General features: G+C 41.4%; 1 protein-coding gene across 1 annotated transcript in view; it reads right to left on the reverse strand.

Annotated features, from left to right (window-relative positions):
• pde11a (phosphodiesterase 11a) overlaps positions 1 to 27,552 on the reverse strand; it is a 139,632-nt gene that overhangs the window by 61,669 nt on the left and 50,411 nt on the right. The window contains exons 4-5 of the mRNA XM_077247109.1: positions 21,896 to 22,036; positions 21,730 to 21,794 (exon numbers count right to left, since the gene is read on the reverse strand). Of these exons, the coding sequence (XP_077103224.1) occupies positions 21,730 to 21,794; positions 21,896 to 22,036 (206 nt within the window). The remainder of the gene's footprint in view (positions 1 to 21,729; positions 21,795 to 21,895; positions 22,037 to 27,552) is intronic.

Below are 27,552 nucleotides of genomic sequence, written 5' to 3' on the forward strand. Positions count from 1 at the left end.
ATTGACATTTTATATAGTCAATTAGGCCGTTTACATCTTGCTTCTTTTTGTTTTTGTACAGTTTGCAAAAACTATAGGCTCCGAGCGTGGTCAAACATATAGGAATTTATGAAAAACATGAACAGATATTTCTACATGAGATATTTCTTTTAGAACATCTTTCAGCTATGTCTACGAAACATCGACATGAAAGATGAGTATTGCTGTTTTTCTGTTACCTATAAAACTATTATACTTCAAACTCGTCTAGCTATTGCCCATTTCACAGCACAGTCATAGATACACAGTTATTTTATGCATGTGGCTAAACAACGCTAATGAATTACCGGCTATATTTTTACGTGAATGGCGGGATGATTCATTTTTTAATCCGTCTACACCGATACTTTGACACAAGAGTTTTAGGTCTGATCCAGAAAACAGACGGTAAGCAGTAAGTTATGAAAACATGTGATAAGCAGTTTTGGCCTCATCATCAAAAAGTTTTAACATAGCGCAAGTTTCAATTGTTTGATAAACTATCTAACGATTATACCTAATTATCAACAGTTATATGTGAAACAAGCTCAGTCACATTAGAGTTGGATTCTTGTTTATATTGTACATTGTTATTGAACCGCATGTTTAACAGTGCTAGTGTTCTTAAATTGTTTACCGCGGTTTCATTTTGAACAACACTATCGTAACACTTATCGTATCGCCGGGTGTGTTTTGTATGGTGTCTTCCCTACACTTTCACCCCATGGATATCTGTTTCCTACAGTTAGCTGTAGTGAACTCTAGGTCTTCTCTTTGTTCATATACGACAGTATGCATATGAATCGGCTTGATTTAATAAAATGATGGTTTAAACCACATAATTTTATTATACCATTTTTAAACAGCGCTTAAATGTACATTTTATATTTTAACTCTTTATGCAAATATAGAATAGAATAGGCCTACCCCACAAGGATCTCTGAAATATTTTTTTCGTGTAAAACATCTATGTAGATCTATCTATGTTTTTAAAAATACAAAGAAATCTTTCTACCAGCGACCCTCAAAACACAGTGCATCCGTGTACGATGATTGATCAGAAAATTACTTTTGTCACTTTTTCTGAATAATCTCACCAAGTGCTTGATAACTATTGAAGTTATTAAACAACCCTGAATTCGGTTACTCAATAATGCGATATTGATATCACGTTTTAATGTCAACTCAATGCGCTAAAGGTCTATAACTGAACTTTAACATCTTAATAGTTGGTAAAAGTTCACTTAAAGTCTGCGCAAAATAAAATACATCCTAGCTACTTTCTAAACGCTTTTTACGGAACTTGTCGGGAAGATTCACCCATCCATATGTTTTGAACTTTTAATGTTTAATCAACATTTTTTTGGAAAACATATGGTGGATTTACTCAACTTTTTATGTCAACAGGTTCTACAGGGTAATGTTGCATTTAATTTACATTGTTTATTTCAGTAAACTTCAGTTTATTACATGAGATTAATTCAATGCCATTTAGTTGAATCAGGTTAACATTCTTAATTTAGTCCAAAACTATTAAGTTCAAATAATCCAATTGTTTCGTTTATTTAGGGATTGTGTTCAACAACCTTTACAAATATATCTAATAAGATAACCTTTTAGAAAATCTTTACTCGGTAAAGACTCTTATTGGTTTTGTCGCATCCAATGCATCCCCAAAGTAGTTGTTTTTATAATGATTAAAACCGCTTTAATTATTATTATCATGGTCTACACTTTATGGTAAAACACTAACATATCAGAAACTCTTTTAAATATAAACATTAACAAATCAACGATTTTTTATCTTGCTGAAAAACGCATTAACAACGTTTTATTTCAAATTGTACTGTTCCTAGTTTTCTATATAGCTATTTTAATTAAACTCATTTGTGTAATCTCGACTCAAATGGATAAAGTAAAATGTTTGAAAAGTATTGTAATGATTTAACTTCATTTACTTAAGTAATTTTTTGGTTTACTTAACTGAAACAGGTTCTTTCAACATGACTTTGAATGAGAAAGCTAATACAACGGTGTTAAATGAAAAGTATTTTTTAAATAAACTGAACAGTATCGTAAAATAATTTTCGTCTGAATTCTCTCTGGCAGTATATGCATAACTTCTCCATGACTTTACTTCTGATTCAATGAGGCTTTAATCCTACGTAGCGGTTTACGACGTCATGACGATGACACCCCTATACAACTCCTCCTACGGGGCGGGCTGAGCACTATCAGTTGTCCTGATAAACTCTACACAGAGCCCAGCCTCAGTTATCGCATACAAGCCGATTTCTCCTAACTGTTTGTGTGTGTGTGTGGTGGTAACGCTGCTAAACCTGGTTTAACACTAGCACTGTTAAACATGCGGTTCAATAACAATGTACAATATAAACAAGAATCCAACTCTAATGTGACTGAGCTTGTTTCACATATAACTGTTGATAATTAGGTATAATCGTTAGATAGTTTATCAAACAATTGAAACTTGCGCTATGTTAAAACTTTTTGATGATGAGGCCAAAACTGCTTATCACATGTTTTCATAACTTACTGATTACCGTCTGTTTTCTGGATCAGACCTAAAACTCTTGTGTCAAAGTATCGGTGTAGACGGATTAAAAAATGAATCATCCCGCCATTCACGTAAAAATATAGCCGGTAATTCATTAGCGTTGTTTAGCCACATGCATAAAATAACTGTGTATCTATGACTGTGCTGTGAAATGGGCAATAGCTAGACGAGTTTGAAGTATAATAGTTTTATAGGTAACAGAAAAACAGCAATACTCATCTTTCATGTCGATGTTTCGTAGACATAGCTGAAAGATGTTCTAAAAGAAATATCTCATGTAGAAATATCTGTTCATGTTTTTCATAAATTCCTATATGTTTGACCACGCTCGGAGCCTATAGTTTTTGCAAACTGTACAAAAACAAAAAGAAGCAAGATGTAAACGGCCTAATTGACTATATAAAATGTCAATTACAAACATACAAAACTGATCACAAGTGGCTTTTCGTATTTGCTTTAAATGGCTCATGTTGTATTGACTCTTTAGCAAGTTGATCACTAGAATTTACTTTTGTGCAATTTTATCTGCATAGTCAGATGTGATTCTGTTGTAATAGTTTAAGTGTGAAACAGCATACACTTACTTTTTGCATTAATACTTTGTGTATTTATTATAAACGGTGCTTTTCATCCCCTGTCTTCTTAGTGATTTGGTCTTTTGAATCTTACATGGATGTTTTGGACACGGGTGATTCCTGTATAAAGATTATGTTTTAAAGGTAGGCCATAGTCTTTACAAGTGTGTGACAAAATATGTTATATAAAAATCGCTACAGTGTGACAAAATATGTTGGCTTGTAAAAATACATCCAAATATTTAAGCACAACTATTTACACACATACTAAGCAGGAGAATATATAATTATAGATTGTGAACACAACATTATCTGATTATTTGGGGTCAGAGAACGATTTTTGAACAAAATTTTGTGCTGGATGTAAAAAATAAAGGTATTAGTTAATAACAAAAACTTTAAATCAACATGAAAACCATAATATAAATAAATAAAATATAGTTTGAAAATTACTTCCATAATATTTTCCTTTAGTAAAGCTATGCCCGTATCACCCACCACAAAGTTTTGCGTTTGTGGTTGAGACCTCGCAGAGATTACACCAATATTAGGGTTCTCAAACATTGCCTGTTTTTTAAGGAATACACATTTTGCCATTGTTTATTATGTGCAATATATCATTATATGGCCAGTTTGGTTTCTTCTTACTTGTGCAATATACTTGGTTCTAAATACAAAAATTAAAACTCCATCACCAATCAATTATTAAACTATTTAAGTACATAATGCCAAACAATAGGCTACAACAGTGGTTATTGCAGTTTCTTCATGAGAGATTCTTCATGCTTGAACAAAGCGTTGACCAGGTCGTTGAAAATGCTTTCACAATTCACATAGTCCAGCGGTTCCCTCGTCTTCATGTCGGATTCGCTCGCACATTTGTAACTGATTCATTGAGCAATCAAGATTGTCAATGATTGAATCAATGTTCTTCATTTTTTCGACCAACTGACTGGTGTTTGCTTTCAGAAACCCTTGATGATCTGAGAATATAAAAATTGAAAAATTAAAACAGGAAAAGGAAAATGAAGGCAAAATGGGAAAGAATATAAAGATTGAATCTAACCTTGTATTGACCTGTTTCTCTTCTTTCCCAGTCGTCCCTTTTGGACAGTATTTGGCTTTGATCAAATCTGTAGTAAAATAAATAAGTGCCGTAAAATAAAAGGCTATAGTTACAATTCTGAGTCTGAATAATCCAGGAGCATGACACCGCATAAAATAAATTAATCTGGGTTTATTCTACAAAACTCGATCCAATAGTACCAAAAATATTTCAAATTTGTACATGATGCTGTTAGATCAGAATGTAACTTTCCTTAAAATTAGTCCCAAATAGTTAACTCGGACTGCTTAATTAAGATTAATTTTATACATTACATACGCAAAAAAACTGTTTTAATAGTTTCTCGTGTATTACACTTACAATTTGCTGGCACATTTGATTTGGCAGAAGTCATATTGATCTCAAAGGAGCTTGAACCAGTTATGATCGGCGAAAACACATGGCCATCATCAGATGTAGAGATTTTGCCTGTTTACATAAAATATCTGTCAGTTCATCTGTCAATTGTTCATTTTTTTTTTTTCTTCTTTAATTATTGCTGCCATGAATTGAGTTAATTAGTTGCTTTGATAAAATCTGCAGTAAATAAATAAGTTTGATAAGTCTGCAGTAAAATAAATGGCTGATAAAGGCTATAGTAATAGTTACAATTCTGAGTCTGAATAATCCAGGAGCAGGACAGCACATAAAATAAATTCTACAAAACTCGATACAATAGTACCAAAAACACAAAACAATTCTGTATTGCAAATTTGTACATGACACTGTTAGACCAGAATGTAACCTTCCTTAAAATTGGTCCCAAATAGTTAACTCGGACTGGTTAATTAAGATTAATTTAATACATAGGCGAAACTGTTTTATTACACTTACAATGTGCCGGTACATTTGATTTGGCAGAAGTCATGTTGATCTCAAAGGAGCCAAGAGTTAAACCAGTTATGATCGGTGAAAACACATGGCCACCATCAGATGCAGAGATTTTGCCTGTTTACATAAAATATCTGTCAGTTCATCTGTCAATTGTTCATTATACATAGAGTGCAACAGTGCCTCCCCCACCCCTTTTTCATTCTTATTTCCCATAGTGATTTTAAAAAATATATATATTTATATATAAATACGCATATATAGCTTATACAAACATTTCAGTATTTTGAGAGGGTAGGGAGATTATGTCATTCGTAGTGCTTCATGGGAGGGGGCAGAGCTATTTTGGAGTGTGTTGCTTTTTTTTTTTAAAAAACTATGTTTGACATAATTTTCACTACAGCATCATGGCTCATGGGTAATGTAGTATTCACCTGGAGTTCAACTGTAAAACATGATTAATTACAAAAAAATAAAATAAGCTGAAGGCTTGATCAGAAGCAAATACCATGTATTAACAACCTCTTAGCTCACAGTAGGTCTGTCTTTTAAATTAATTTCCGTATGGAGAAAGTAAATGTTTTTACTCCCAGATACCGCCTGTTGCACTCTATAATGTTTTCTCATTAAAAATAAAATATAAACCATACTAACATGTTACTTGGGTGCCTGATTGTCCTGCAGTGTTTGCTGTCTCTAGAGAGAAAAGGAAAGACCATGTTATTTTAAATGGCAATGAAAAGTGCTAGCCTATATAAATAGCTTTGACTTGACTTTTATATATTTTGGTTATCACATTGTGCCATTCATATTTATAGCTTACATTTTAAACAATTTTATCATGCAAATTGCTAAAAGTTAAAATCAAAGACAGAGTAAAAGAAGAATTAAAAAGTAACCTAGCAAAATTTAAGAAGTAAGTAACTGAAGAGGAATTAAATAGGCCTATTCACATATGATCATGTCTGACTAAAATAATCTCTAAATAAGATTTAAAACTGAATAAATCCAAAACATTTATTTTAAGGTCCTTTATGGAAACCCCGCAGCTTAAATAAACAATGCTGCAGATTTTAGTTACATCGGATAAAAAATACAACAGTTAAAACAACATAGCATAATGCAAAATAAACATTGCTGTAAAACAGTCATGTTAAACTGATACTTTTGTGATATGGATAAACATTGCTGTAAAACAGTCGTGTTAAACTGATACTTTTTTAATATGGTTTAAAAAAAAAAACATAATACATAATCATAATACAATGCTCCATATTTAAAAAAATCATACTTTGATAAATTAATATAGTAGATACGTGTTAATATCTGTATCACATCGATATCATAATACAATGCTCCATATTTTTAAAAAAAAAATCATACTTTGATAAATTAATATAGTAGATACATGTTAATATCTGTATCACATCAATATCATAATACAATGCTCCATATTTTTAAACCACTTTGATAAATTAATATAGTAGATACATTTTAATATCTGTATCACCACTAATGAATTATACCGTCTTTTCCTTATGTATAAACAATTTTTCAGATTAAACATCATTGCATATTACAGATAAACAGCACCGTAGCATAAATTAATTATAGAGAAAGTACTCACTGTTTTGCATTTTTGATGAGGTGGTCATAGAAGAGAGGGTGCAAAAGTTTTTGGTCCAGACATGGGGTATGGCACACGACCATGTGTCTTGGCTATTTTATAGCCTTTTACAGTAAGAGCCTGTGGAAAACTATGGGAAAACGGCGGAGCTGTGTGTCCACTATATTCTTTCAGTACTCTATGAATGGAACTGTTCAGGTTCAAGGCCAATTCACATTCCCAGCATTTAGGCAGACCTTTTGATAACTGTCACTCCTGAAAATAAGTCTTATGAATTAAAAGTAATTTATTACCGGTGGTTCGAAAACAGCGATGATATCACTTATTTGTCACGCACACTGTCCATGCTGGCAGGCACTACCTGTGTGATTTTTTTTCTTCAACCCTGGTGAAAATGTAAGATGATTTTATTTTTATCTATATCTAACATAATTGCTACAGTAAATTTGTAAAATATTTATTTTAAATGAACAGAATGCTTTTCAACTTCATTAATTTAGTAAGATTTTTTAATGAACGGCATGATTTTCAACTTCAGTAATTTAGTAAGATTTTAAATGAACAACAATTAGTAAACTATTTATTTTATATATGATATATTTTAATTTATACACTTCTAAAGGAACACAATGCTTTTCAATGGGCTCAGGAACGTGTCACAAAAACAGATACCAGGCCAGCCACACACTGGTGTGACAGAGAGAAAAGACTTCAGGGGAAACACTTGTGGGTTTTTTTCAACCATGGTGAAACAGTAAGATGATTTTATTTTTGTTTAATTTATATACTTTTAATTGAACAGCATGGTTTTTCAACTTGAGTCAGTGTCAAATATTTGTGAATGACTAAATGTAAATTTTATAATCATTTCATTTAAATGAACATAATGCTTTTTCAACTTCTGTGTGAGATAAACTTTCAAGGTCCTCAGCAATGCGGAGGGGGGGGAATTCCTGCTTTGACACACACACACACACACACACACATAGACGCGCGTGCTCCCTATGTTTTTGAGACAGAGTCAGATCATTCATACATTGGATTGTTTGCAATACTTTTGTGGCTCCATTTTATTTAAACTTTTTGTGTGAGGTTTTACATAAGCTGTATGTTTTTTCTTCAACTCTCTAATACATTTTTAACTGTTTGGAATATTTTTGTGACTCCATTTTATTTAAACTTTTTGTGTGAGGTTTTATTTTATATTCTTTTAAAGAACAGATAAACTTTCACCATTTTATTTAAACTGAAATGCTTGGTTCAGTGAATAGTTGTACATTTTTTATTTTTGTGGCTCCATTTTATTTAAACTGAAATGCTTGGTTCAGTGAATAGTTGTACATTTATTTCAACTTTTTGTGTGAGATTTTATTTTATATTCTTTTTTACAGAACAGATAAACTTTCACCATTTTATTTAAATGAACATAATGCTTGGTCCAGTGAATAGTTGTACATTTTTTTTCTTATCACTTTCACAGCTCCCCTTGATAAAGCTCAGGGATGCGGTGACCAAAACACCAACTTCAAACAATCACATCTCAAACTAACTGTCACATCACTTTGTAACTGTAACATCAAAGCTTATGTTAACAAGGCCAATACCTCCCTTTTCTTGATCAAACAATCAAACTAACTGTCACACATCCATCATTTTGACAGAAGCTGTAACCGCAAGGGGCGGAACTAGGTCAAAGGTAACCATCCATCATTTTGACAGAAGCTGTAACCGGAAGGGGCGGAACTAGGTCAAAGGTAACAGGAAGGGGCGGAACTAGGTCAAAGGTAACAGGAAGGGGAGGAACCAGAAGGGGCGGGACAAGGGGCGGGACAGGAAGGGGAGGAACCGGAAGGGGCGGGGGAAGATCAAAGGAAAGCCACGCCCACCTGTCAATCAATCATTTTGACAGTTGCTATATGGTATTAACTACTTACACCGACGCATGTAACACTCGTATTTTGCACCCGTGCAAAGCGGACTTTTCCCTCCACAGACGCACCCCGGCAAACTAGGGAATGAACTTGCGCTCCCTGGGCGGTTTAGCACAAAAAAGGAGGCATGTTCCGGCGCAAACAATCCCAGGTGCTATTTTGCAGTTCCAGAAAACAATTGCGCAACGCGCGTTGCGCGTACATTCAGATGCTATTTTAAGCGTGCATGCTTTGCCATAATACAGAGTGTGAACAACGCGCATACACTGTAGATGATTCTCTCATGCATTTTCCTTTTTGCAAATGATACATTATTATAAGGAAAAATATTTAAACACGAGGGAAATCATTGTTGTGCCCTTTTGGACCTCCCGGAACTGGAGAGCATAGGCACTGACAGAATTATTGGCTTGACGTAAGTTGAATAATCGGTCGTGAACAGATAGTTCCGAGGCGGTTTGTCCAAACACTTCTTGACTGGTGAAATTATGCATGCAGTAGTGCAGATACTAAATTCAGAAGCATTAATATTACAAACTAATCTGGCCTGCTGAGGAGGATGATGATGAGCAGGATACATGCATTGAATATACAGAAATTTTCTTTCTTAACACACCAGCTCGAAGTTAAGTATTAACTCATATAGTCAGCCTAATGGTGCATAGCTTATCAAGCAATCATGATTTATTTATTTATTTAACATGTACGTGAGCATTAAAAGTACAATTTCGGCAACGAGAACGATGCTGAGCCAAATGAAGATAAAGATGTGTTCTGACGACTGGCGTGTTTATTGAACCAATCAGATAAGAGTAAATCGAGTGTCAGCGAGAAGCTCGTTTGATTGGCTACATGAAGAAGGTGGACTCGCCCTCCTCTTCACGCTTGCAAAATTCAATGAGTGAGAGAATCGTGCCAAAACGGTAAGCGCAGCTAAAAGAAAGACGCAACTGTACAAATCGGGTTATTTCGAGAACTTTTTTGCCACATGTAACAACAAGTCATTTAGACATTTGCAACAGTTTATTTTTTTACACAAAGTTTCATTTTACGTGATCAATCTGTTTTGTAGTTCCTGACTCTGTTATTTTCGGTTGCAAATTGCTGTTCACAGGCTTGCAGTGCTTATGGCCACATTTGTGCCAAAAGTGTAAGCACGGAAAAATGGAAGTCAGAAGAATACAGATCCTATTTATTTTGCATAAGCCTGAAGCTGCAGTTTCACAGTTACGAATAACGTCTCGGTTACGTATGTAACCCTCGTTCCCGGTGAGAAGAGCACCAGCTGACGAAGAGGTTCCACTTCAACGCATAGATGTGTCTCGTGGACGACGCCCTAGCGGAAGTGATGGTAGCCACCACCGCTGGGGGTAGGGTACTCAAACCTGCCTCGTCCCATCCAGGAGCCACACGTGGAGGTTCCAGAGATCGGGACGAGGGTGCCATAGGGTGCCCCGTCCCTGAGAAAGAAGGTTCTTCCTCAGAGGGATCGGCCAGGGAGGTGCTGTCGCGAGGAGTAATAGTTCGGGGAACCAGGTCCGGTTGGGCCAGTAAGGGTCAACCAGAATGACCTGCTCCTCGTCCCTCCCTCACTGGGGGAAACGCATACTTGCGGCCCTGCGGCCAGCTGTGCGCCAGAGCATCCGTGCCGAGCGTGCCCCACGGTCAGGGAATAAAACTGGGCGCAATGGGTCGAGTCGTGAGAGGCAAACAGATCTATCTGTGCGTCCCCGAACTGGTCCCAAATCAGCTGAACCGACTGGGGATGGAGTCGCCATTCTCCAGGGAGGGGCTGAAGCCGTGAGAGCTCGTCGGCTGCACAGTTCAGGACTCCGGGAATGAAAATGGCTCGAAGCGACCTCAGATGCTTCTGACTCCATAAGAGGAGGTGGCGGGCGAGTTACGACATACGGCGCGAGCGTAGACCACCTTGACGGTTGATGTACGCTACTGTGGTGGTATTGTCTGATCGGACTAGTACGTGTTGACCCCTGAGCAACGCCCGGGAGCGGTGCAGGGCAAGGCATACTGCAGTGTTAATTTCGTTAACGAAAACTATGACGAAAAATGCTCGTTGACGACCTTTTTTCCCCTGACTAAGACAAGACGATGAGAGACGACACCCACGTCATTAAATGATAACTGTGACTATCAACACATGCAATATCGTTGACGAAAAAAGACGAGACTGATCGGTTAAAACAAAAACAAGACTTTACCAAAACCACTTGAATAAAGGAGAAGACAACACATTACAGACTGTGTTTGCGAGCGTTCATGCTTACGGTTGCCATATTCCAATAATTTAATCCCCAGTTAAAATTTTCTGTTTAAATAACACGTTTTCTACCCGTTCTTTTCAATGGTATCTGGCAACCATGCGCGCGCGCTCTCTCTACATGCTGAAGAAGCTCGGATGATCTGAAAAAACAGAGTTCAGCGATCTTCATTTGAGATTTTCTACTTAAATTAAAGTGTCATTCAGTCTTTTTTCTGTCACTAGCCGCTTGCGCTGTTTGTGAGACTAAATCTGCGGTCAAAATTCAGGCTGATATCCAGCAGTGTTTTTAATGTTGATCATATTTGCCCTATACGAGCAAGAATGCAATGTTTCCCGAATATCCACACGATTTCAAATGTGACATTGATTTATACAACAGTTCAACTGTAGGATTACAAATTTTATTTTAAATGTATAATTGAGCTTCCAATTCAATAGCATAGAAACTGAGAAAGTTTATTAGTGTGAATTTTGTATCTAAGGTAAATGATGTCACAAACCTGCCTGTTCCTGTCTGTCCAGCTCTCTATTGTAAGTTAAATTGGTCAGAGCACTGAGACTATCACCTTTTGTCTTTATGCACTGCCTGGCCATTAAGATAATGTGAAGGTATCGGTGAAGAGTCTGGCTGATTGGATTAGGATATTTACATTACACTGTTATGCTGATTGGATTAGGATTGGTAACACTCTCAGTCTAGGGCACATCCTTAACCCAGATGCCTCATTTGCATGCTTTTGTTTCCACCTTTATGTAACTCCTCCCCCTGAAAGGGTATATGAACTAAATGTATACTGCCTTAGACTAGACTTGATTGAGATGACTACAGCGACGAAATAAAGAACTTATACCTCAACAATCTCCTGGTCTGCAACTCTATCTTTTCTACACTTGAGAAGAAGAAGTTCACAACAGATGGTGCCGTGAGCCGGATGGAGCTGAAACACCTGAATCCAGAACTGAATCTCAACAAAAGATTTCAACAAAGACTGAATTCCAGACTGAATCTTGAAACTTCAAGCTCAAAAAAAAGAATCTCAACAAAGAATGAACTTCTGACTGAATTCCAGACTGAATTTTGAAACTTCAAGCTCAACAAAGATTTCAACAACGAATTATCTTTCTGACTGAGTTCCAGACGGAATCTTTCCGTACAACTAAAGATTTGGTGAGTTTCACTCTATTCAAAGAACAACTGCAGACCAGTACGAATTTTGTGCCTCTGCGCCGTCAGAGAAAGAGTTATCAGACAGCTGTAGTGTTTGATTACCTAAAGTTATCCTTTAAAAGTTGTCTTTTAAAGATGAAAATATATCCTCTGTTCAGGCAGGGACGTTTTTAACATCACATGTTAAAAAGATATCCTCTGTGTCAGGCAGGGAAGATTAGTATTATTTTGCTAATTATTTGTTTTGTTGTTTGTTACCTTGTGGTGTTACCCTCTAAAAAATTTATTTTAGAGAAGAGAGTTTAATCCTCTGAATAGTCAGGGAAGTTGTTGGTATCCTCTGTGCAGACAGGGAAGATTTTAGCATTCAAGTTAAAATATTGTTAGCCTCTGTGCAAGCAGAGAAGAGGTAGTCTTACAGGCTATTTATTTTGGTTACCCTTTTAAAAGTTTTTCTTTTAGAGAGGAAAGTTTGATCCTCTGTTTCAGGCAGGGAAGAGTTAGCAATACATGCTAGTAATTTTGTTTTATCCTCTAAAAAGTTAGGAAGGTGAAAGATCCTTTCCGTTTCTTTCAGGGAAGATTAGCGTAACGTGCTAATAATTTGTGTTTCATCCTCTGTTTCTGGCAGGGAAGTTAAATGTGATGTGTTGGTAACAAGGAAGGTTTATCAACAGTTTGATCTGTGACATAAGTGTAGACTCTTTTGATCAGAGAAGTTTTAGTGTCTTTGTTTGTTTGGTAACAAAGAAATCCACAAAATGATTAAGAAAAGTGCTAGACTAATCTCCACAACTAAAAAAGGTGGTCTTGCTAATCCTTTGTGGTCAGATAGCGAATTTAAAACACTGTTAGGAGAACAGATGGATCTAATAGTCACTGAAAAAGTTAGACAAGAACTAACACAGAAATATGAGATTCATCCAGATAAGATTTGGTCTATTGAAGAATGCAAGAAGGTGTTAGGTGCATGTATCAGAAAGAAAAACATGAAAGGCATAATCTGTTGCCATAGGGAATTTAGCTTATCCATTGCACAAGAACAATCTAGGTGTATAGCTAATTTAAAAGAACAGAACAAACAAATGCACACTAAGGTAGGCCATAACAAGGCCTCAACCAAATGTGACTCAGAAGACCAACAGTCAGATGAAACTTATCCTGACTTAAAAGCATTCTTTGAAACAGATGTAGACATCCCATCAGTAACTGATAAGCCTGTAGATTCAGTAAAGGTTTGTGTTGCAAGAAGATCTCAGGGAATTGAGGGAACTGAAAGTGTTCCTACCAACTCTTCTGTTGTCCAAAACCAAACTGTTGCCAAAGCACTCGGAACTAGAGATATAGAAAGACTATCCCAAAGCTTACCTTCAGTACGCACTGATGTTTCTGAATTTAGAAGGGCATTGATCAATAAAATGCGTCTTTACGACATGTCGTTGGCAGAAGTCACACAACTGATGTCACAAATTCTAACTGAATCTGAATTCAACAGTTTTGAGTCTGCTGTTACTTCTGAACTACAACATGCAAGAAAAGATGAATTGAGAGAGGGAGTTCTGAAAGCGTTGAAGAACATTGTTGGACCTAAAATTGACTGGTCGAAGATCACTAGTTCTTTACAGAAGAAGGGTGAAACTGTTAGTGAGTACACTCAAAGATTTTGCCAGTCAGCAGCAGCATACAGTGGTATAGCTGACACTTCAGAGAAGGTGCTAGAAGATAATGGTCCCCTAGTTCGCACATGGTTTGATGGTCTGTTGTCAGAACATAGAAAAGCATTGCCTTTCTTAGACTTAACATGGTCCACTAGAACCATACAAAACAACTTAGACAGTTTGGCTGCATGGGAAAGAGACTCTGATGTCAAGGAAAGAGTAAAAATTGCAGCAGCATCCTTTAAGGTCAACACAGAGAATCAACAGAAACGCAAATCTCCTAAGAGAGAGGGCAGCAGTTGTTATTATTGTGGTAAACATGGACATTGGGGAAAAGAGTGTAGGAAAAACAAAAAGAACTTTAAACAAGTTAACAATGTTACTCAGCTCCTACTCAGCCTGCTTGCTACTATGAAGCAGCCCCTCCCCTCATCATTAAACTGGGGCAGCTGGTTGATGTGTTAACCATTTGGGCTGTGAGTGCTTTATTTCCCCACTAACTTGCAACAGAGATAAAAGACTTTGTTTTTTGTTTAATAGAACAAAAGGAAAGTGACTATCTCAGTTTTTCCTTTGGGGGACACTGGTTAAAGTAGACTCACAGCCTTAAATGTTATTTTACAGCACAGGCCTTTCATCATTAATAGTGTTAGGTCAGACTGTAAACGTAAAAAAAGCCCTCATGCAGTGTCCACAATAATGCCAAATATTGTCTTACAGCGTGCACCTGTCACAAATTCGTCCTCATGTATGATGTCTGCTATGACTGAAGTTTTGTTAGAGGATGAAGGAGAAATTACTCACGATTGTGTTACGCTTACATATACACCTATGAGTGAAGTAAAAGAAAAAGGTAACAGACGAGCAGGTTATGCAGTAACGTCCACCACGGAAGTGTTAGCTTCAGGACGTCTTCCAGATCATTTTTCAGCTCAAGCTGCAGAACTAGTAGCCCTAACAAGAGCATGCACGCTAGCTTCGGGATCAGTTGCTAATATCTACACAGATTCCAGATATGCTTTTGGGGTAATTCATGATTTTGGTGTCATTTGGCAAACCAGACAGTTTCTAACTTCTGCTGGATCCCCCATTAAGCATGCTGAATTAGTGAAAGATCTAATGTTTTCCATGAAACTTCCAAAGAAATTAGCAGTGATCAAAGTGAAAGCACATCTCACAACTAATACTACAGAAGCTAAAGGTAATGCTCTTGCTGATATGGCAGCTAAACAGGCTTGTTTCTATGCAACTGTACAAGTGTGTTCAGGTAGTGCAGCACAGAAGAAAATGATGCCTCCTGAATCAATAATTGATCTGTACAAAGACGTTTCCTCCATTAGAACCAAAGTGACATGGGCCACATCAAGTGATGTTGATTACAGCAGCTGCAGTATTGTGTCAGGGAAGGAAAACCTAGACTCATGTGTCACACTGTAAGGTTGTTCCTGCACCAACAGGGATAGGTTAGGACACAGAACCAGTGAGGAGCCCCGGGAAGAACCGAATGCAATAGGCTTCGGGGGTTAACCCTGGGGTGAAGACTTCCCTCATAGGCCCTATCCTAGTCCATCCTTACCTCACTGTTCTTTAGGTGTCAAAGGAATTAAGAAATAGGGAGAGATGGAACGACAATAGCAGACCCAGAAAAAGTTTACAACCCTAGTGTTTGAACAAATACTGCTCTACTGCTTAGCAGACTTGGAAGTTTACAACCCTAGTGTTTGAACAAATACTGCTCTCCTGTCTTTTGTTTTCTTTCTTACTCTGTGCAGATACCACTGATGACTTCCCGAGACCCATACGCACTGACCTCGTCATCTGCGTATGAAGCCACAAGAAAACCTCAAGAAACAACTTGACCCTCTTCCGAGCCAACTATAACAAAAGTATAAAGAAAAGAAAAAGAAAAAAATACACAACGCAGAGACTCACATACGAAACCTTCAGTCATCCATCAACATGATCAAGATTGTCGTACCAGTAACATCACAGACACTCTCGCTTCGCACAAGCTAATGATCTTACAGAACAGAGTGGCCTTGGATTACATTCTAGCAACGCAAGGAGGAGCCTGCACCATCATCGGACCTGAGTGCTGCACCGGGTTAATGGATCCAACAGAGAACTTGAACAAAATCCAACAAGACATTCTTGATCTTTCAGCAAAATTACACCAGATGACTGAAGTAAATTTTTCATGGTTCGGAAACTTGATTGGGAAACCCTGGCTGTGGATAAAGGAAATAGCAATTCTGCTGTTATTTCTTCTAATAGCGTACTATCTATGCGTCCACAGTATCAAGTGTTTCATTCAACAAATGACTCACGCCCCTCACAAAGAAATGACAGTTCCAAACAGAAAAGACTATTACCCTTAAGAACTTCACGGACCCTAAATTTGCATGTTTGTTTCTGTGTCAGCATGCAATTGCAGAAAAGCAAACATAGAACACGCATTATGTGCCTGTAACGATCACAAGTTACAAGAATGAACTTTTAAGTCTTTAAATTTGTATTTTGTGAGAGTTATTTAGAACTCTCAAAGGGGGAAATGTAGGATTACAAATTTTATTTTAAATGTATAATTGAGCTTCCAATTCAATAGCATAGAAACTGAGAAAGTTTATTAGTGTGAATTTTGTATCTAAGGTAAATGATGTCACAAACCTGCCTGTTCCTGTCTGTCCAGCTCTCTATTGTAAGTTAAATTGGTCAGAGCACTGAGACTATCACCTTTTGTCTTTATGCACTGCCTGGCCATTAAGATAATGTGAAGGTATCGGTGAAGAGTCTGGCTGATTGGATTAGGATATTTACATTACACTGTTATGCTGATTGGATTAGGATTGGTAACACTCTCAGTCTAGGGCACATCCTTAACCCAGATGCCTCATTTGCATGCTTTTGTTTCCACCTTTATGTAACTCCTCCCCCTGAAAGGGTATATGAACTAAATGTATACTGCCTTAGACTAGACTTGATTGAGATGACTACAGCGACGAAATAAAGAACTTATACCTCAACAATCTCCTGGTCTGCAACTCTATCTTTTCTACACTTGAGAAGAAGAAGTTCACAACAGAAACAAACAAAATGGTAACATTAAGTGATGTAGGCCTACTACATTTAAAACTGTATTGTCAGTAGGCTATTATTGCCCTATTTTGCAACAAACGCCACAGCAGAACTGCAGCACACAGCAGTGATTTGTGAACAAATCTGTGGCTTTGAACGAATCGTGAGATTCAATGATCCGTTCATAAGTACAGCAACTTGCTTCGTTACTGACTGAATGAATGGCTCGATGACTCACTCATAAACTATAGACAGACCTACCGCGACCTAGTGGCCATTTTAATTTAATATTTAAAAGTATAACTTCGTTTTTACCATCATTGCATATTTATTTAACATTGTTTTATTTAAATCATTATTTATTTTATAAAGGTATTTATAAAGGTAAAAAATGAACTGGAAAAATCGATTAAAGAGGGCAAATATTGTCCCTTAATGGAAAAGGTGTGACAGCAGCCTAAGTGGAAGAGGGGTTACTCTAAAAAATTTAAGAACCACTGAACTAAGGAAAATGAATATGTAGAATTGCACAAGTGCAACTGCTAGAGTGCAATGTCAATACAGCCTGTTACCTTGATTCCAATTTCTCATAAGCTTAATGAACTGGCCTAGAGAGAAAAATTGTTATGACATTTTTGGTCTAAAGACTAGGCTACATATGCCAAAATTCAATGAAAATGAAAAAATGCAATGACTTTTCGTCAATTAAAACTAGACTAAAACTATGAAAGACAAAATGACTAAAATATGACTAAGACCAATAAGCATTTTCGTCTGAAGATGAAAACTAAGACTAAATCAAAAATTGCTGCCAAAATTAACACTGGCGTACTGCCAGTAACTCGAGGCAATAGACATGCCATATTGCTCAACACTACATGCGAGAATCACTGAGCTTCAGGAGCAACCTTGCTCAACACCTAAGTGTGAAGAAATTCACTGAACTTCAGGAGCATTTCTGCTCAACACCTGGTGTGATAAATCTCACTGAATGTTTCAGGAGCATTTCTGCTGAACATGAGAGTGTGACAGCATGTCCATTGCGCATGGCGCCCCAGCCCGTGGAGGCATCTGTTGAGACAACAACATGCCGGGAAGCTCGTTCCAGGGGCACTCGGACCCGTAGAAAACTGAGGTTCGACCACGGGGTGAGTACTGACGGCAGGTCGGAGTAACTGGTACTCGGAGGGCGCCGTGCTGCCATGCCCACCTCGGGACTCGGTCGCGAAGCCAAAGCTGAAGCGGTCTCATATGAAGCAATCTGAGCGGCGTACCGCGGCTGCAGATGCCATATGCCCCAGGAGCCTCTGAAAAAACTTCAGTGGAACCGCACTCTTGCGCTTGATAGTCTCAGGCAACTCAGCGATGGCTGAGTGGAGAAGGCGACCAAGTCCATACCGAGAAAAGAGCTCCTCTGTACGGGGCAAAGTTTACTCCTTTCCCAGTTGACCCGAAGGCCCAGACGAGCTAGGTGCCAGAGCACTGGGCCCTGTATTCGCAAACCTGGTCTCAGGAGATAGCTTAAGACAGCCAGTCACCGAGATAGTTCAGGATGCGAACCCCGTATTCCAAAGGAGGAACAAGGGCTGCCACAACAACCTTGTGAAGGCGCGAGGAGACAGGGCTAGCCCGAATGGGAGAACAGAGTACTGATATGCGCGCGCCCTGACAGCAAACCATAGGTATGGTCTGAGTCGTAGGAGAACGGAGACATAAAAGTAGGCGTCCTTCAGGTCGATCGCTGCAAACTAATCCTGTGGCCGCACACATCCAGAAATGCGTTTGGCCAGGAGCATCTTGAACGGCAGCCTGTGAAGGGAGCGGCTCAGATGCGTAGGTCCAGGATTGGCCGTAACCCACCAGACTTCTCCGGGACAATGAGGTAGGGGCTGTAAACCCAGACCTCATTTCGGCTTGAGGGACAGTCTCAATCGCACCCCTCGATAGTAGGGTAGCAACCTCTGCTCTCATGACAGGGGCATAGCCATCGACCAAAGTGGAGCGGACTCCCCTGAAGCGGGGAGGAGACGTGCGAACTGAATCGCATAGCCAAGCCGATGGTTCGCGCGACCCAGCGGAACAGATAGGGAAGCTCTAGGCAGGCTCCCAACTGTGCCAGCGGCGTCAAGAACCACAGACGTCCCCCCGGTGGTACAGCGAAGCGGAATGACCGGCCCAGACGTGGACGGCATAGCGGCCCGGTGTGGGGGCAAGGTCAAAACCGCACCCTGACAGAGGAGGCCAGGGAAGGACCAGCGTTCCACGGGGGCCTGCTCTGTCAGGGGTCTGGCGACAGAGGGGGACAGGGGCGAAGCGGTCCGTGGACGGCACGCCGTGTCAACCGCCTCTTGGACAGAGGGGGACGAGGAGAGCACGGCTTGTGGGCGGCGCTCTGTGTCGTCCGAGAACTCTGTATGCTCAGAGACGAGAGAGTCAGCTCTTTCTGAATAAGGATTCTTCCCCAGCCCTCCACCGGGGAAAGGAGTTGCCCTGCTACCAACTCCTGGAAAGAACTGAGTCTCATCTCTGAGCAGCCCATCTCAAAAGTGCCGCTTAACCCGGCGTTTAGCGGGGGGCGGGGCTGGAGAGGGCTGTGGCAGCCCCCCTACGGTCTTCCAGAGCCAGGCCCGGGTGAACGAGTGGGGATTGGAACCGTGGGAGGGCGCCTTCGGCGGTGGGCAGACTGAGGGATCTGAGCGGACGGTCAGTGGCGGCGCGCAGCTCACTGAAGAGCCTCGGGTCAGTCCCGCCCTCCTGCATGTCCATGAGCATCTGGGTCAGGTAGACCAGCAGAACGGTCATGGGATGCAGTGAGGTGGCTGCCTGTCCTGTGGCACTATAGGATTTCGCCACAGATTAGTGTAGACGAAAAGAACTACAGGCTTTGGACGGGTGCTTAGGATTGCGCCGGGAAGCACTCTGAGGACACAGTAGCATGGCAACAGAGCGTTCAGAGGACACAGTAGCATGGCAACAGAGCGTTCAACCGGGGGGACCCCAGTGTACCCGTGGGCAGCGGCCCTTGAGGGGAGGAAAGGCGGATGAGACCAACGAGCGGACCCGTGATCTCATCATGCACGTCCTGGAGGAAAGATATTTGGGTTTGCCGTGGACGCGGGTCGGCGGCCTCACCCAAAAACCAATCGTCCCGGGAAAGCATGGCCGTCATCTCCGGATCAGACTCAGGCACAGCCGTATGCACACCAGAGGGTGGCAGCTGTGATGAGTCGTCATTTCCAGAAGAATCAAGCCCACCTAGTGATGCTGCTACAGACACAGCATCATCCTCTGTAGCTTCAAATGAAAACACACGGACCACCCGAGGGTAGACTCGTGGAATCATCAGTTCGCTAGCGGGCACCGTCATTAAAGAGGGGGGCTGGGGTCGCGGACACAGAGTCGGCGCCTTGTTCCAGACCAACACCCTCAGGTCACCCTGGCCACCAGCCGAAGATCGGGGGGTGGATGAGGGGACTCTCACTCTTGCGAGTTCACCGAGTCTCGAAGTCAGAGATGACTGTGGAGTGAAGAAATACTCTTGGCTCCGAAGCGAAAACATATCTGCATGTTGCCGGCGTCCTCCTTGTATACCGAGGTGGGGCGGAGTTACGCTATGCAAATTCCGCAGACCCATGGCATTTCTTTGCCATTGGCTCGTTTTGTAATACTCGAAGTCGATAGGTGTTCTAGGCGAAACCCCATTCGTCGTCATCCGACGTAACTCGGAGTGACAACGAAAGGGAACAGTTAAATGCTGCAAATATGTTTTTCTTATACTTGAAAGGCGATTTACACCTTTACAAATCTTCTCTTGCACACGCAAATTTTATTTACACTTGCAATCTTATTTACACTTATTTACACAAATCTTACCCTGTGCATGCGATTGTTTATGGCATTATATTACCTTCATAAAAAGCATAAAAAGCAAAATGAATAAAACTTAAACTAAAATTAAAATAAAAATCTAATTAGAAAATTTTTAAATATTATAATAGTATATAAATGGTACTAAAATAACTGATTAAATCACTTCTTTGCACACTAAAACACAAACATACATGCACAATATACTGTAGCACAAATACATTGTACACACAAAATAGTACAAAATTAGTATATTTTAAATTTTTAATTACACACTACAGTTACAATTATATTCAAGTACTTTATATGTGCTTTAGTGTGTTAGTCGACACATACGTACTTCTTAAAAGCACGGTTATTGAATTACAACAGATTATTAAAATACGATTCAAAATATACTTTAAAGTAAATTCTTTCATTTGACATTATTTCAGAGAGAACTTTTTGTCTGTTAGTGTGTTAAGAAAGAGTCATGAATGTGTCTCTCTCTCTTTTATTTTATTAATATTATATTATCTGCAAGTGCAGTTTTTAAAATATACTTTTAAGATCCGAAGTACACTATAAAGTGCACATCCACACAAGTGCACTTCTTTTTCACAAGAGATACACACTCAACCTACACTGGAAATACACTGTACAATCACAAATACATGAAATACATGAAAACTTCAACACAAAAGTGCTGTTTAAAATACAACACAGTTCACAAAACGCTGCTTCACTGTATATTAAAATATGCTCCAACCTATAATGAGCTAATTACTGCCTAATTACTGGCTAATCTATAGGTTGCATACTATGGAGATGCCGTTTTTTACTGTTTACATTAAAAATGGCCAAACACAAAGAATTACACATACACACCTCTCCTCGTGTGTGTGTGTGTGTGTGTGTGTGTGTGTGTGTGTGTGTGTGTGTGTGTGTGTGTGTGTGTGTGTGTGTGTGTGTGTGTGTGTGTGTGTGTGTGTGTGTGTGTGTGTGTGTGTGTGTGTGTGTAACCTGCCGTCAGTCGCACCTGTTCTCCATGTCGGCGCTACACTTGGGTGATAGTAGCTCAAAGGACTTGGTGAACTTCACCACCTGCAGGAGACATTAAAGTGAGCAGGATTAGAGAGTGCAGCAGCAGGAGATGAAGAGGAAGAGGAGGAAGATGAAGAGGAAGATGAGGGATCAGAGTGTACCGGAGACTCAATGTCCTCCAACAGCTGGACAGAGCAGCGTTCACACTTCAGCAGAGTCTGAGCTCGATGCATGATCTTCCTCACGATCTTCTCCAGATCCGTCTGCTCCTCGAACAAATCGTTCACAACCTCCAGAAGAGCCTACACACACATAGACAATACCGGAACATTGTTGACGTAGTTGAAGTATATGAAAGCAAAAATTTCTAAGTATGCAACAAGCTAGAAGTGCATTTCATGCATCATTGCATTATGAGATGTGTTACATTCCCAAGTAAAGGTCATCCGGCAAGGGCCCTAAAGGGATGAGTGTAAACCGTCCATAAAATGGCTAGTAATGTGTTTGAGGGCAACTGCATGTTTAAAGGGATTTTACTCCCCCTCATTTCATCTCAAACTTTTTTCTTTAATGTAATGTAATTCGCTAGGACACATTTCTCAATACTTGGGCCAGTTTTTCAAAACTCTTCACACAGTGACCACAACTGGAGCTGGAGCATTTATTATTGCTTTTGCACAAAATGCATTCAATGACTACATCTTTCAAATTACATGAATACATTTCTCACTTAGACTCAAACTCAATGAACCTACAGTCCAATTTGCACTTTTACGTTTATTTAAAAACTGATAAACTTATCGTAATACAAAACTGAATCTAAAATAAATAAAAGACTGAAATACTTTCAAATCACTTAGATTTAGCTGAACACCAACACGTGATAGTCTTTTAGTTTCGTTACCATCTGTACAAAAGGTGAAATGTGTAATAATAATGTGTCCAAAGTACTTTTTTCAGATGAAAGCAAATTTTGCATGTCATTCGGAAATCAAGGTGCCAGAGTCTGGAAGAAGACTGGGGAGAAGGAAATGCCAAAATGCCTGAAGTCCAGTGTCAAGTACCCACAGTCAGTGATGGTCTGGGGTGCCATGTCAGCCGCTGGTGTTGGTCCACTGTGTTTTATCAAGGGCAGGGTCAATGCAGCTAGCTATCAGGAGATTTTGGAGCACTTCATGCTTCCATCTGCTGAAAAGCTTTATGGAGATGAAGATTTCATTTTTCAGCACGACCTGCCACCTGCTCACAGTGCCAAAACCACTAGTAAATGGTTTACTGACCATGGTATTACTGTGCTCAATTGGCCTGCCAACTCTCCTGACCTGAACCCCATAGAGAATCTGTGGGATATTGTGAAGAGAAAGTTGAGAGACGCAAGACCCAACACTTTGGATGAGCTTAAGGCCGCTATCGAAGCATCCTGGGCCTCCATAACACCTCAGCAGTGCCACAGGCTGATTGCCTCCATGCCACGCAGGATTGAAGCAGTCATTTCTGCAAAAGGATTCCCGACCAAGTATTGAGTGCATAACTGAACATAATTATTTGAAGTTTGACTTTTTTTGTATTAAAAACACTTCTTTTATTGGTCGGATGAAATATGCTAATTTTTGAGATAGGAATTTTGGGTTCCCTTTCAAGGGAACTCGAGCTGCGTCAAGCTGTGGGAACGCCTCTGCGTGTGTGCGTCATGAAGCACGTATGGAATCAGTCCAATGGAGAGACGGAACGTCATAGGCGGGTGACGTCATCGACCAGGAAACTATAAAGCACCCCCAAAACACAAGCGCGACAGCTTCTTTGCCTTCAGTAAGCGCTATATGTGGATCTGTCTCAAGTGTTTTTGCCTGTCACTAAGCAGGAGTTTCACTATTTCAAAAAACTATATATATATATATATATATATATATATATATATTATATTGAGAGACAATGGCGAACGAACAACAATTTAAGAAGTGTGTTCCTCCCTGCTCGCGCTATTTAACGAGCGGGGATACACACAGCTTATGTGTTGTTTGTTTGGGAGTGCAGCATGCCCAGTCAGCTCTCGAGGGGGCTGATTGTGAGCATTGCGAGCGTTTGCCTCTTAGAACGCTCCGCTCCCGCCGATCACTCTTTGAGGAGAGTGGTTCGGTTCGCGATCCCCGTGGATCGGGTCCCGCTTATGCCGAGGCTGAGCGGCGACGTCATTCGTGGGGATCGCAGATGGATCTAACAGCGGGGCTTGAGACGGGCTCTGCCCTATCTCAGCCCTTACCTGTTAGATCCAGTGCCTCAGTCTCGGGTTCGGAAGCACGCTCTGTGGTTTCTGCCCCCCGAACTGAGGCCCCAGTACGGCAACTATCCAGTTCTGAGGATCTGAATGTTGTTAGTCTGGATGCGGGAGATGTCGATGATTCGCCATCTCGCTCTCCCGAAAGTGAGGAGCTTATGGCGGTGCTCACTCGTGCTGTTTCTAAATTAAGCATCGAGTTGCCAGCTGTTAGGCAGGAGTCTAGAGAAAAATCTAAATTAGATGAAAGATTTTTGCCTTCCCATTCTCAAACCTCCACGCCGATGCTTGCCCTTCTTCCCTGATCTCCACACAGAGGTTTCGAGATCGTGGAAAAAGCCGGTCTCTTATCGTGTTTTTAGCCCTCAAACTTCCACTTATTCAAACATTGTGGGGGCTAAATCTCATGGTTATGGGGCGATGCCCAAAGCAGAAGAGGCGCTTGCTAGTCATCTTTCTGCTGAAGCTGCATCTTCTTTTAAAGCACCACTTTTACCCTCTAAGCCTCTTAGAAGTTCGTCAGCTTTAGTGGGTAAGGCGTATTCGGCGGCCGGTCAAGTCTCGGCGTGCCTGCACACGATGTCCATCTTGCAGGCATACCAGGCTGACTTATTAAAGGATGTGAGTGACACTCAAGAGGTCAGCACTGACGTAGTTCGCGAACTGCGTCAGGCTGCAGATTTATCTCTGCGCGCCACCAAGGAGTCGGCCAAGCTAATGGGCCGTACTATGGCAGCCCTGGTGGCCGCAGAGAGGCATCTATGGTTAAATCTCTCTGGTATGAAAGAAAAAGACAAAGCTTTTCTTTTGGACGCTCCGCTCTCTCCTCATGGTCTTTTTGGTGATTCTGTCAATACTGTCATAGATATATTTCAGGAAGTGAAGAAACAGTCGGCAGCGTTTCAGAAATTTTTGCCTCTTAAAATTCATGTCCCCGGTACTGCTGGGCGGGAGCAGTCCAGGCCGTCAGTCAGCTCCTCACATAGGGCACAACAGAAGCAGAGTGTCGCGTCTCGCGCTCCCCCTTCCAAACAGTGGGACAAGACGCGGCACTCTCAACCGAAGTCTTCTGGCAAAACTGATCTGAGGACAGTTATTATGGCTAAGAAGGCTTCGGCAAAGAGGAAGTCCTGACGCCACTGGCTGAGGGTGGTCCCTGCCGTGGGAGAGAGGTGTTCACCGAATTACACGGTGCCCGCTCTTCTTCGGTGCCCTCAGGGGCCCGTTCTGCCAACCCCGCCTTTATGCCGGGGCACAGACGGTCCCAGCGAGCGCTTTCCCGAGGGACGCTCGCCCCCTCTGAGGAGGGTCTCAGAGCAGTTAAGCCAGTCGTTCCCTGCTGGTGCGCCGTTACAGGGCGCTGTGTTTGCTGCTCAAGTTACACCAGAGGCCAGTCTCGAGAGACTGGTACCCTTAGTAGTATTTCTGGTAGAGTGGAAAAGCCTTCCAAAAATATCTCAGTGGGTTCTGCACACAGTAAAAAAGGGTTATACTATCCAATTCAGGTGTCGTCCACCAAAATTCAGAGGGGTTCTGACCACAGTGGTGGGCCCCGAGCAGACTCTGGTAATGGAACAAGAGGTGAAAGCGCTCCTTCAAAAGGGGGCTATAGAACGGGTTCCTCATCCCAGGTTGGAGTCAGGTTCTTAAAGCCGATATTTCATCGTTCCAAAGAAGGACGGGGGGTTGCGTCCAATTTTAGATCTGCGCCTGTTGAATCGCTCGGGTAGGGAAGCTAAAATTCAAGATGCTCACTATCAAGCAGATCGTGTCACAAATCAGATCCGAGGACTTCCATATTTCCATCCTTCCACAACACAGGAAGTTCCTGAGGTTCGCCTTCAGGGGCGAGGCGTACCAATACAAGGTTCTTCCATTTGGCCTAGCTTTAACTCCCCGCACTTTCACGAAATGCATGGATGCAGCTTTAGCGCCCCTGAGGTTTCAGGGCATTCGTACCCTCAATTACATCGACGATTGGTTGATTTTAGCTCAGACAGAGCAGATGGTGGTTCAGTATCGAGATGTTGTTCTCGCTCATATGAGAAAGTTGGGGTTGAGGCTGAACGCAAAGAAAAGTGTATTATCTCCTTCTCAGAAGACCACTTTTCTGGGTGTCGTTTGGGATCCGATCTCGATGCGGGCGCGACTTTCTCCGACCCGCATCGCTTCGATTCTTTCAGCTATGAAACAAGTAAAGCTAGGCTACTCACTGTAAAACAGTTTCAGAACTGTTGGGTCTGATGGCAGCAGCGTCCAACGTTATACCTTGCGGCCTGTTGTACATGAGACCACTGCAGTGGTGGCTCCGGACCAAGGGATTCTCCCCGAGTGGAAATCCCCTCCGCACGATCAAAGTCACGCGGCGCTGCCTTCGTGCTCTGGTCATGTGGAAAGAAACCTGGTTCCTATCCAAAGGGCCTGTGTTGGGGGCTCTTTGTGGTCGCGTAACGCTAACGACGGATGCTTCCCTCACAGGGTGGGGGGCGGTCATGAGTGGTCATCCAGCCCAAGGTCTGTGGCAGGACCATCATCTATCATGGCATATAAATTGTCTAGAGATGTTGGCGGTGTTCCAAGCTTTGAAACACTTCCTAGCAGACCTCAGAGGTCATCATATGTTAGTTCAGTCAGACAACATGTCGGTGGTCTCGTATATAAATCATCAGGGGGGCCTGCGGTCGCGTCCACTTTACAAGTTTGCCCGTCAGATCCTCCTGTGGTCCCAGGGGAAGTTACGGTCTCTGAGAGCTAGGAGAGCTTCCTGGTTATTTGAATGTGGTAGCAGACTCCCTGTCGAGGCAGGGGGGAGAGGCCGGGGGAATGGAGGCTCCACCCCAAGGTGGTGGAGCTCCTTTGGTTGAGTTTCGGTCGCGCCGAGGTGGACTTATTCGCTTCCAAGGAGACAACGCACTGTCATCTGTGGTTCTCCATCAGTCAGCCAGCCCCTCTGGGGTTGGACGCTCTGGTACAGCCGTGGCCGAGGTCACGTCTGTATGCTTTTCCCCCGGTTGCTCTGCTACCAGGAGTTCTAGAGAGGGTTCGCCGGGACGGGGCCAGCCTACTTCTAGTAGCCCTGTTCTGGCCGGCCCGAGTATGCTTCGCGGACCTAATATCTCTTCTGGACGGCTCTCTCTTGGAGATTCCGATCAGGAGGGATCTACTCTCTTAGGAGGGCGGTACGATATTTCACCCCCGCCCAGAATTGTGGAAACTGTGGGCTTGGCCTCTGAGGGGGCCCAGCTCATAGAATCTGGTCTCTCAACTGAGGTTGTTGAGACCATCCTTCACTCCAGAGCTCCGTCCACGAGGAAGTTATATGCCCTGAAGTGGAAACTTTTCACTTCTTGGTGTGCAGAACAGCGGCAGGACCCAGTTAACGGCCCAGTGGGTGCAGTGCTGGAGTTTCTGCAGGAGCGTTTCTCTGCAGGGTTATCCCCCTCCACACTAAAGGTGTATGTGGCGGCACTAGCTGCTTTCCATGTCCCTTTCAGTGGAGTTTCTCTTGGGAGACACCCACTTATAAGTCGCTTCCTTCGTGGC

The sequence above is a fragment of the Siphateles boraxobius genome, unplaced genomic scaffold (assembly GCF_051911475.1).
Source record: "Siphateles boraxobius isolate OS27281-9 unplaced genomic scaffold, OSU_SipBor_1 106, whole genome shotgun sequence".
NCBI lineage: Eukaryota > Metazoa > Chordata > Actinopteri > Cypriniformes > Leuciscidae > Siphateles > Siphateles boraxobius.